At 35.7% G+C, this 11715-nt stretch overlaps 1 protein-coding gene across 1 annotated transcript; it reads left to right on the top strand.

Annotated features, from left to right (window-relative positions):
* Positions 1–3477: 3477 nt before the first annotated feature.
* On the top strand, positions 3478–4667 carry LOC121743649. The gene has a single exon (XM_042136977.1). The coding sequence runs from the start codon at positions 3832–3834 to the stop codon at positions 4525–4527; it is 696 nt and encodes a 231-aa protein (XP_041992911.1). The 5' UTR covers positions 3478–3831; the 3' UTR covers positions 4528–4667.
* The last annotated feature ends 7048 nt before the right edge of the window (positions 4668–11715 follow it).

Here is an 11715-nt window from a genome sequence, read left to right on the forward strand (position 1 = left end):
ATAATATGTTTTTTTGGTGAATAAAATAAAATAGACAAAGAAATAATAAATTATAATTATAGTTATTTTTGCTAAAAAATAAAAATAATTTAATTATTTTGATACTTTTCAAAGTAGAAAAATTATTCAATTAATATGGAATGAAGGGAGTACTCTTTAAATGATCGATATTAATATACTTTTTTGATGTAACTATTTTTTAAAAAAATAAATATTAAAATGGGGTTCGATTTATTAAACAAAATAATACTAAATACCAACAATTTAAAAGAGATTAACATTGAATCTTGATTAAATAAAGTATTAGAATGGTATAACAATTGTTGTATAGTTACAAAGTTTGTAACTATAGAATTAATGCATATTTACCGATACACCCTCAAATATATTTATCTAAAATAATATGTCAAAGGTTTAATATTATTTAGATCTTATTATATTTTTACTATGAATATTTGAGACGAGAGAAATAAGAGAAAGACATAAAAAAATATTTTAGACTTTAAAATTACTTAAACTGTGGTTTAAGGAGGTAATTAAATGGTTAAAATATATGAAAACAAACACTGCACCACATTTGTAGGAATATAAAAAAATTTAACTCATATGCACATTTGACTTAACAATTTACATATTACTCTTATAATATAATCCACTTCAAAAATATTTATAAGGTTATATAGCTCTATTATTAAAATAATAGCTATATACTTAAAAATGGTGAGAGTGTAGCGAAAAGAATAAAAATGGAATAGTCATTAATCACATGCATAGGATTGTTTTTATCGGAGCGGGTACCTATAATCCTGTGGGCTGTGACAATGTGTTGTTGGATTAAATCTATCCAACCAAACATACCCCTAAATTATCTTTGGGCTTTAAATATGCCAAACCGATATGACCATTCTCGAATGTGGGACAAAAACCTCCAAATCGACGAGAAAAATTAACCCATCTTTTTAATTTCATAAACTTCAGACTCAGTTTCTAAAAAATAGGTTAGCAATTTGGTATTCAAGATTTAAAAATGTTATAACGAATCTATGAAAATAAAAAAAGTATTACTATAAATCTTAGTCTTTTTTATTTTGCCCTTGAATCTAAGGATTAGTTTTATTTTCTAATTAAAGGAAGACCGGAGATTCTTATAAAATTTGATTTTCAATTATATTAAATAAATTTAATTATTTTATTAATGAAAATTTGAATTATATTCTTTTGAATTAATTTAATACTCCTTCGTACCCCTAATAATTGTCCCTTTTTAAAAAAATTTAATGGAAAGTTGAAAAAGTTAGTGGAATATGAATTCAATTATTATAATAAAATGTAAATAGACTAAGGTAGTGGAATGTAATGCGTACTGGCTATTTATAATAAAAGAAAATAAAAATATAAAATTTATGAAAAAATAAGTGAAAATGATAAAAGTGGATAGATGAAGGTAGTATTTACTTTATCCTATAGCTACTAGCAAGGTCTGGCCTTCTTTGCCCTCTTGTGAAATGTATTCTTAGAGCATCCACATCCGTGCTCTTGCCAACGAGTATGGATGTGGGCCCGGTCCCACTTTTACTTTCTGCTCTTAGGCAAGAGCACAACACCCACAGCCGTGCTCTTCCGCAAGGACAAGCTCAAGGGTCCCATCATTCTATTATTCAATTTAAATAAAAATATTTACATAAAATTAAAATGCATTAAAAATACCCGGAATAATATTACAAATTACAAAAAAATTAAAAATTACATAATTAAAATACTAAAAATTAAAAATTACATAATTAAAATCCTAAAAATTAAAAATTACATAATTAAACACCTAAAAAATAAAAATTACCCCCGTGGATGAGTATTCATCCGGCTCTACCCCCAATGTTCTTTGGAGACCCCGTATCATCGCCACATGCGATCGAAGTTGCTCGGGGGTCATAGTTGACCTATCGGCCAAATTGAGTTGGGCCAAAATCCCCCACAACGAGTTGGTGGGGGGTTGAGGTGGCACATAGGGAGCTGGGGCAGATGGAGTCGCGGCGCGACGGCGGTTGGCCGCCGGCTTCTTCCTTCCTTGTGGCCGGCGTTGGGAACTGCTCGGGCCGACTTCGGGGCTACCCAAGTTAGCTCCGGCAAGTTGGCTAGCCACATCTTCGGAGCCGGCGTCGGATAGGGATACCGACCTCGACCGTTTGGAGGAGGAGCTAGAGGAGGATGATACGCCTCCCCTATACTTCCGATGCGCCCGCGTCTCCTGCCAAATGTTGAGGTACTTGAACGACTTGTACTTCATGGATTGGTAGGTCGCCAAGGCGGAACTGATGATGTCAAGCTCGCTCCGGCCGCTCCCCGCCGACCGCTCTTCCTGGAGGTAATACCCCTGGAACTTTTGGATTTCTTCGTTGGCTCTGTATATGGCATTGCGCACCATACTCTCGTTGCGCTCGATTGTTCCAGCCGGCTGGTTTTGATTGTACCGGCAACAGATGCGCCACCAATAATGGTCATCGGATTGGTTCGTGCCAACCTCCGGATCTTCAGAGATTGACAAGTACGCTTTGAATAATTGCTCCATCTCCCCCGGAGTGTACGGGGTGCGGACACCACGAGTAGTAGGAGGAGGAGTTTGAGAGGGGCCGCTCCTCCCGTTCTAGGTACGGGTGGTTCGGGTGTCCACCCGTATTGCCCTTCGGGGGCACCTTGGTCGTCGATCGGGTAAGGCCGGTAGCCACCCGGAACTTGCGAACCTTGGGTTTGAGGAGGGGCCGAATATTCCGTTTCCGGACTAGGAAATGGTTGTGAACCGAACCAATCGAGGTTCCAACCGTGGGAGCCGGAGGGGTGATCGCCGGAGCCGGACATTTTTTTGTTGTGAGTGAAAGAAAGATTGAGAATTGTAAGAATAAAAATGAGAGAATTTAGATGAGAATTGTGTAGTGTGGTGTGAATTTTTGGTGTGGAAGTGAAGATATTTATAGATGAAAATGTGTATTTTTGGGAAAAAATTAAAAAATAAATTAAAAGTGGGTAGAAAACGGATATAATTTTTTGGGAAGTGGGAAAATATTTTTTTTAATTTTTAATCGGATTTTTTAATTAAAATCCGATTTAAAAAAAATCAAATTGCCAACGACATTGCAGTTGGCCAATAGACGGCTGACACGTGGGCTGCTCGCTGATACGGACGTGCTCGATGCATCGAGCAGCGCCGTGCCAGCGGCAAGAGCGCAGCGGCGAGCAGCGGGTGTCGCGCCGCTGGCACGGACAGACGGACGGCTGCGCTCAACCTCTGTGGATGCTTTCTTCTCTTTTCTCTTCGCACAAAATTTTACCTACCTTCCAAATACTAAAAAATGTTATGTTTTCAGAGTCTAAATATTTTTTTAAGAACCAAAGATTTTATTGTAGTTGCAAATTGTTGTTGTTTGTTTATTTATTTGCATGGTTTTGTTTTGCCAACCCATGTGGATAGAGAGAGACCAACACCGCCCCTTCCACTTTGCCAGTCTAGCTTTCTGCGCAAAATTCCTTTTCTTTCTCAAACAACTTTTCTATAATAAACTTATAAACTTTCCTTCTTCAATCCCATCTTATTCCCACACCACATTTCCTTTTCCTTCACAACCAAAATTACCTTAATCAAGTCCTTGGAATGTGGGAACCATATTTTATTATTTACCCTCCCTCTCTCTCAAATGCTGGGTAAAAAGTGTCTACCAGATTCTTTGCTTTTTCAACCCTAGCTTTGAATCATACCAGTCCACCACCCTCCAAATTCTCTGTTTCGGCTCAATCTCTACACAAATTCAAATAATCTCAGATCACTGCAATTGTAATTGAATGGGATCTTTCCGTGGATTAGGCATTGGGCTGAGCTTGGTATTTGGTTTCATTCTAATGGGGCTTTTTGCAGTGCTTTGTTATCTGCTATGGTGGAAGAAGAGAACAGTCTATTCACGCAGCGCCAAAATCGAAAATCTCGAGAAATTCTCGTTTCCCCTGTGTTGGAAGAATTCGGATTCCGTCGGCGGCAGCAGCAGAGAGCTCACGAATTCAATCAGAAGCCAGTTCGAACAAGAAGACGTGGAAGCGGGGCTGAGCAAATCGGAATCGGAGGCGAAGGGTTACGGCGAGGAAGGGGTGGAATCGGAGTTGATGCGATTGCACAACCTGTGCGGACCGCCGCGATTCCTGTTCACGATCAAAGAGGAAAGCAGGGAGGATTTGGAATCGGAGGATGGGAAATCGAGAATCAGCAACAGCATGAGCTTCGGCATCGGCAGCCCTATCCCGTCGCCGGCGTTTAGAACTTCCAATTTGGCGATGACGGAGGCGGAGGTGAACAGATTGCGATCCTCGCCTCCTCCGACGTTCAAGTTCTTAAAGGATGCAGAGGATAAATTTATGAGGAAGCAGGAAGCGGAGAGGAGGAGGTGGAGTCAAGAGAAAGAAGTCGATGATGTTCCGTTTGTCAAGCTTAGCAAAGCGGCGGCGCAGGTGATGCCGCTGCCGTCTTCTCCGACGATAAATCCCTAGATTGCAATCATTATTCATTCCAGTTTTTTTTTTCTCTCTTGTATATGTTGATTGATTGGAATTACTAATTTTGATTCTCTTTAATTTTGTTTATTTTATTGGATCGACCGAGATGAGAAATTCAATCTTTTGTTTCTGGGCTTTGAGGTTTTCTATATTTGCTATGTTTTGGTTTCTAAACTTCTAAACACATTGGCATAGTTTAACTTACATATTTTTGTTCTACGCGAATTGAGATAGTTAGTGTCATTAACTCAATTAATCTTCAATTAATGAGGTGTGGTAAGCATGGTTCTAACTTCTAACTTCTAAGCTAATTGTGTTAGTTAGTGTGATTAATCATTAATCAGCTAACCTCAATTAATGAGATGTGGGAAGCATTAACTGACAATGCCAGTCTTAGTAATGTGCTACACTTATTGTAATTGTTTTGGCCATGCAGAAGCATATCAATTGCTGCTGGCAATATTAATTCACTCATGATTCGAGGCTATTTATTTGCATCACTACTATAATTATGACCATATGATATGAGTACAAATAGGTACGTCGAAATGGATACATGCGGGTACCCGCACCTACTAGTAGAAACACATAACCACAAGGAGGGGCTTATTTTAAAAATATTTTATTTATTTATATAAAATCTCTTATTATTATAAAAAGTCATAAAATTAATTGTAAAAAAAATTGAAAACAAATCCATGATATATAACCCCACCAAAACAATTTTCTATGTCCACCCCTCCATGTAGCTGATTTTTTTAGAAATTCCAACGCTAGTATCCAACCCAACGTGGCATGCGGGTCTACGGGTTCCCGCACTCAATCTCTTCAAAATTGTTGGTTTGGGATGATGGAAGAATGGTCTATCAAGGCCCTTTTAGTCTAGTTGATGGAAGTGGATTTAGTGTGAGTTTTGTTTTTCCATTTGACCTTAAGAGAAAAGATTTATGATCAATTATGGATTGTGTGCCTGAGATTAACGTTTGAAAAATCTGGGGACATGTGTTAATGATGCGAACCTAGATATCTCCCCTCATAAAGTGGACCCACTGAAAAACCTTGGTGGACCCCGAATTTGGTCCATAAGTAGTAGACCAAATGAGGCCTCAAGCACTTTTATCCGAGACTTGATCTATTCTAAGGAATCAAGATGGACGAACCTAGAAAATGCTACTTGAAGTGACACATGGAAGAACAGACCGCGAAACAGCGCATGAGTCATAGGGCTCCACCCGGTCAGGTGGAGTCATGGGCAGAGACCACCCGACAGGGTGGGAGTCTCTGGACATTCGAGGAGGCGACCCGGCGGGTGTAGTAGCAACAAGAGGTTCTATGAGATTCCACCCGATCGAGTGACTTAACCGCTGGATGGACTCGGTCAGGTTGGTAATAAACTACCACCCTGCCAGGCGACATACCAAAAGTCATGGATTTTTAGCATTTTTTTAGACTTGTAGCATTCTATCTTTTTCCAAGTAAAAAAGGCTTTTTCTTTTGACGTTTTGCATCGAATTTTTAACATATTTGAACCTATTTGAGTACTCTATATTTTTTCTCATTTGGAAGATAAAGTTTCATTAATTCAAATTTATTTGGTTACTTGAGTAATCTTGTGTTGCTTAATTAGAGTTATGCTAAGTAGATGTAGTCTACATTTTTTAGCTTACTCTCTGGTCCTTAAAGTTAAGGAGCTTTTGGTCCTATTAAGTTAATTTTGCTTCAAGAGCAATTCTTAGGTAGACATTTGTTTGGTCTATATTCCAGAGTTCATATTGTTATGTACTCCTACTATATACAATTACATATATTTATCTTGTCTCATATTATTATTACATGCAGTGCTAGTTTAGTGCACATAAAGTACCTGGTAACCAGATATTGACCAGTAGAAGATTAGAACAAACAAACTCTACAAACTTTTTTATCCTTTCCAGCTTGCATATATACGATTTCATTTTTTAATTAAAAAAAGCACAAAAATTGTTTTGTTTCTGCCTTAATCCTATATAAAAAAGTAATATTGCATGTTAGTGATGGAATTCCATTTGAGTAAAGCAGTGTCACAAATTAAAGCATATTGGTTTCCCCACGCAAATTAATTATTAAAATTAGTTTTGCAAGGATTAGATTAACAAAAAGAAGATGGGATGTTGCACAAATCATAAGCCATACCCACACGCTAGGAACTATTACAATTAAACTAAGGGTTGAGTGTTGAGTGTTGAAGAGAGCTAATTTATTCTGTTTTGGTGCATAAATACATTCAAATGCATGCTTAGACGTACTTACTAACTTGTTGAGATATCCAGAGTGTGAGTGTGAATAAAGAAGAAGAAGATGGGAAGGGAAGAATGCATAATCCAAGTTAATGAAGAAGAGTGGGTGGGGCAGATGGAAGAGGAATTGAAGGAGGTGAAGCAGAGGCCTGTGGAGGAATCTAACCGGTGGAAAGGCATGTCAATTTACATCCAGGGTTCCATTGAATCTAATGAAGCTATAGGAAAAGGCCTACCAGCCGCAGGTGATGGCGATCGGGCCATACCACCACGGGGAGGAGCAGCTGAAGGACATGGAGGAGCACAAGAAGCGTGCTCTCCGAAAATTCCTGGATAGGTCCAAAAAGCCTCTCCATGAGTATGTGAACCCCTATGTTGCAGGATCTCAAGAATGTCTACCAGCAGTTGGACCGGACCCCAAGCTCAAGTGCAGCAAGCTTCTTGTTGGAGCTCTTGTAGACCAAGGAGCAGAAGGAGCTCAGCTATGAACCCAATGATCCAGTCTTCAGAAAATACGGACTCATCTATTTCGAGCCACATTTAAAACGTGACATGCTCATGCTGGAGAATCAGATTCCTCTGCGGGTTCTCAACAAATTAGTTGATGTTAATTTTACTACTACTACTACTACTTAGTGTAATGGAATGATAAATAATCAGTGTTGTACGTATATTTGCAGCGTACTGATGTAACCGGATATCATTCTCAAGTTTTTTGATCGGTCTGACGAAAGCAGCAACAAAAAAATCGAAACCAGCTTGCATATATTGGATGGTTACCGGAGCAGCCTGCTCTCGTTCACGAATAAGCCGCCGCCAAGTAGGTGTGATAAAGTGCGGGGAATGTTATATGGAGATTGTATTAGTAGCAGCAACAAGAACAAGAACAAGAATATTGATAAGGAATATCACATGCGGCCAGCAACAGACCTGGCGGAAGCCGGGATCCAGATCTCATTCCATGGAGGAAAGCTGAGGCTTCCGCCCATATGGGTGGACGACGCCACCAAAACTATCTATCTATCTAAACATGATCGCATTTGAGTGGTTCCATGTGAACAGGTGGCTTAGTGAGAATGTGAAACCACCCAACGAGGGGTATCACATGACGTCGTATGTGTTTTTGATGATCGACACCACCAAAGACGTGAAGCAGTACGTGGTGGGCAGCGATCAGAGTGTCGCAGATATTTTCAATTCCTTATCGATGGACATGTGTCTGGATTGGGATGTTGAAAGTGCATCGGAGTGTGGCCAAATATTACCGGAAGCCGGTGCGGGAGCGCACCTACTAGACTAACACATGGGTCACACTATCCATCTTTGCTGCCATTTTTCTCTTTGCCCTCACCATTACTCACACTCTCTCTACGCTTTCCTAGACTACCATAAACCATAAATATCCACTCTCCATTAATTGTCCTTAATTTGAATTGCTGGTGACTGGTGTGTGTTTTAAGAAATTGTTTGACTCGTATTTATATTCTCATTTACATGTCTCGTGCATTTCCTCACTATGCTTTCTTTTATGTATTGTAATGCGAGTTTAATCTCTTCTTTAATGTCATTGAAAGATTGCATGCTATCATGGACGTCTGTTTTGTTTCTTTGTTTTATCAATGAAAATAATCATTATAAACTCAAAATACAGAAGTATATATTACCTTGTCATATGATTTTTAGCAAACTAAACTATCACCATTGATTCAGTATTGGAATATGGAGTAGTAGATAAATTGATCGGAAAATTATAAAAGATGTAACTTATTTCGTTTTTAAGGTTCACACTTTTCGAAACCATATTATCTCCATTCGATAATTTTCGTTGAAGTGGATAAGTATGTTCAAGAAGCATCTTTTAATGTTCATGGTAACCAAAATATTCCGTGGAAGACTAGATCAAACTCTGCCAACTTTTTATCCTTTTCAGCTAGCTTCATACATACGATTAGAATCAAAAGATACAATAAAATAGACTATATGGAGTAAAGCTTAGTTGAATTAAAGCATGGTTAATTAAGATAAGTACCGAATTGTTTTATTTCCGCCTAATATTATAAGAAAGCGCATCGATTGGTAATAGCCAAATAGACTTAGTACTATATTCTTGGCTAAAATGTACTAGTAAAGAATTATGAGTCCAATTACATAAAACTTTGTTTGGTAGAAGATTATTGATCATTTAGAAGATTTATGAAGTTTGGAAGCTTGAACGAAAGTGAGGCATTTCTTTCCCGACAATGAAAAATGGAAGCTGAAATCTTCTAACTACTAGCTAGTTGTCACGCGTGGCAAACTAATGTGGCTCTTTTATTAAAGAATCTTCTAATAGATAATGAAAGTTGGGAATGATTATATTTAAGAAGACATTCTGATATTCCATTGGTTTAATATAATCATTCTTTAAAAAAGTGGAGTAATTTGGTTTCTTGATTTTTAAATCCAAATGTTTGTTCAATTTTTAACAAATTAAGGAAACTCATCAAAATCTTAAAAACAAGTAAAATATGCAATTTTTTAGGATTTTTATTCTCCAACTTTTGTTTAAGTATTCTTTTCCAAATTTAAAAATTTTCATATTTAAATATATACTACTATTTATTATTTTATTTATACTAGTTAAGAAAATCTTTATAGTATAATTTTCAAATTATAAATCATTCATAATGATATTACTATAATTATAATTGTAATAGTAAATAATTTTTATTTTATACACCCTCCATCCCCTAAAAATTGAAAAAGTAAGAGAGATAGAAAAAAAATGTGTCAGTGGAAACTAGGTCACACCTCATTAGAGTGAAAGAAATTTCCTTAAATAGAAAGTTTCTATTTTTAGGGGACGGATAAAAAAGAAAATAGTTTCTATTTTTAGAAATGAATGAAGTATTATTTATTTCTGTTATTTAATGATATCATTGAATAATTTATTAATACAATCATAATATAAGTACTAAAATTATGAGTTATTATAATAAAGTAAATCTTACTATTGATTATGAAATAATTATTACTATCATTTCCTCAATTAATAACTCATGAAGCAAATTTTAATGAAATTTAAAAAAATGGCTCATCATCGTCTTCTTCTGATAATTATTTTTATATCAATTAATTTTCATTAAAAATCTTATTTCAAATAGCATACTCAATTAGTAGTTGAATTTGATTGATTAATATATATTTCAAATTTTAATGATTTTTTTATATTTTAAATCATAATATCAGTAATATATGAAGAATTGTATTCATTGGATCTTATTTTTTAAAAATTATAATTCTTAATAGACAAACAAACAAATATGATCATGATTAAATTAGAGGGAATAGGAAAGAAGGTTCTGAAATTATGCAAAAGACTAGCTACCATTATCCGTTGTCGTGATTCGACGACATCTTCCATCGGAACAATTAATGTTGAGAAACATATAATCAAGTCCCAATTAAGCAATTCTAAAGAAAAACTTAGATTAATCAAGTCGACATTGACATTTCTAGTTTAACATGTGTCATTCAAATATATACTACACTATACTAATCAACTTAACAATAATGATGTTGATAAACTGTCGGAGGTGGTCTAGCACATGCACCACTAGGCCACTAATAACCGAATATGTAACCAGTAACCCTATGTTAATATTATGAATAATTGGTCTTGAACGAAAAATCAATCTTAATGATATTTATCTTTTTTCAAGAAAAATTATGTTATATTGCCACGTTATTATATGAAGACGCAGACTTCTTTCTTGAAATATAGAATTAATAAACTTAGTTGCCGTTCGGTTGCCATGACTAATATCATGAGACTATCCATTTAGGATTAAGTTGTGAGATTATTTTAGTTGGAGGGGGAGGCTATGACTGATTATCATGAGACTATCCATCTAGTATTAAGTTGAAGGGTTCAATCTTATGAACCAAACATAATACATATTTAATCATGAGATTTAATATTGCCAACCAAACACCCCTTAATATATAAATTCCGAAACACAGTAGTAGTATATAATTTGATGATGTGATCCTTCACTATTAAATGCAGCTTCAATTGGAATAAAGAGAAATCTATTAGCTGTAGTGGTTGATGAAGAATAATATCAAGTGTGCAATAATTAATTAGAATTAAAAGTCCAACACCTAGTTGATACCAATAGTTAAAGTTGTGGAACATTTATAATTTTGTACATTTAATTTGATTCAGATTGGGTTAGTGAATATTCAAAGTCAATATATAATCGATTGCCTAAACCAAGGGCAGTAAATTTTATGAATAGAAATATCCTTTTGAATTAACTAAAAGACTAAAGTCCAATTTTGGTCCCTTACATTTGCTTTAAATTTCTTTTTGGTCTCATACATTAAGTTTGTGACCTTTTGGTCACTAACATATTGTTTTGGTACATTTTGGTCCCAAACAAGGTCACAAACTTAATGTATGAGACCTGAAAAGAATTTTATGAAAAATATATGGGATCAAAATTGGACTTTAGTCTTAGATTATAATTAAGTTATTAAATTGATCAAACATTTTGACTGTTAATTTTAACAAAAAATGATTATTTTGGACCAAAACAATATGTTTGAGACCAAAAGGTATCAAAACAATGTGTTAGGGATTAAAAGGTCACAAACTTAATATAAGGGAGCAAAAAGAATTTTAAGACAAATGTAAGGGACCACTTTAGTCTTAACTAAAAGTGGGAAGAAAATAATGACCTTGTTCATCTGTTTTTGGATCCTAATGAAACGATGTGCATATGTATCAAAGTGTAAGGAAAGTTTCCAAGCACTGAACCACTTGCAGTTGGTCAATCTTATCCATCACTCCCTTTCAAAGAGTGGAATTGGGACAAGTAGCAACAACAATACATCATTGACTTGTACATATTTTAAACAGTCA

The sequence above is a fragment of the Salvia splendens genome, chromosome 8, assembly GCF_004379255.2.
Source record: "Salvia splendens isolate huo1 chromosome 8, SspV2, whole genome shotgun sequence".
NCBI classification, from domain to species: Eukaryota; Viridiplantae; Streptophyta; class Magnoliopsida; order Lamiales; family Lamiaceae; genus Salvia; species Salvia splendens.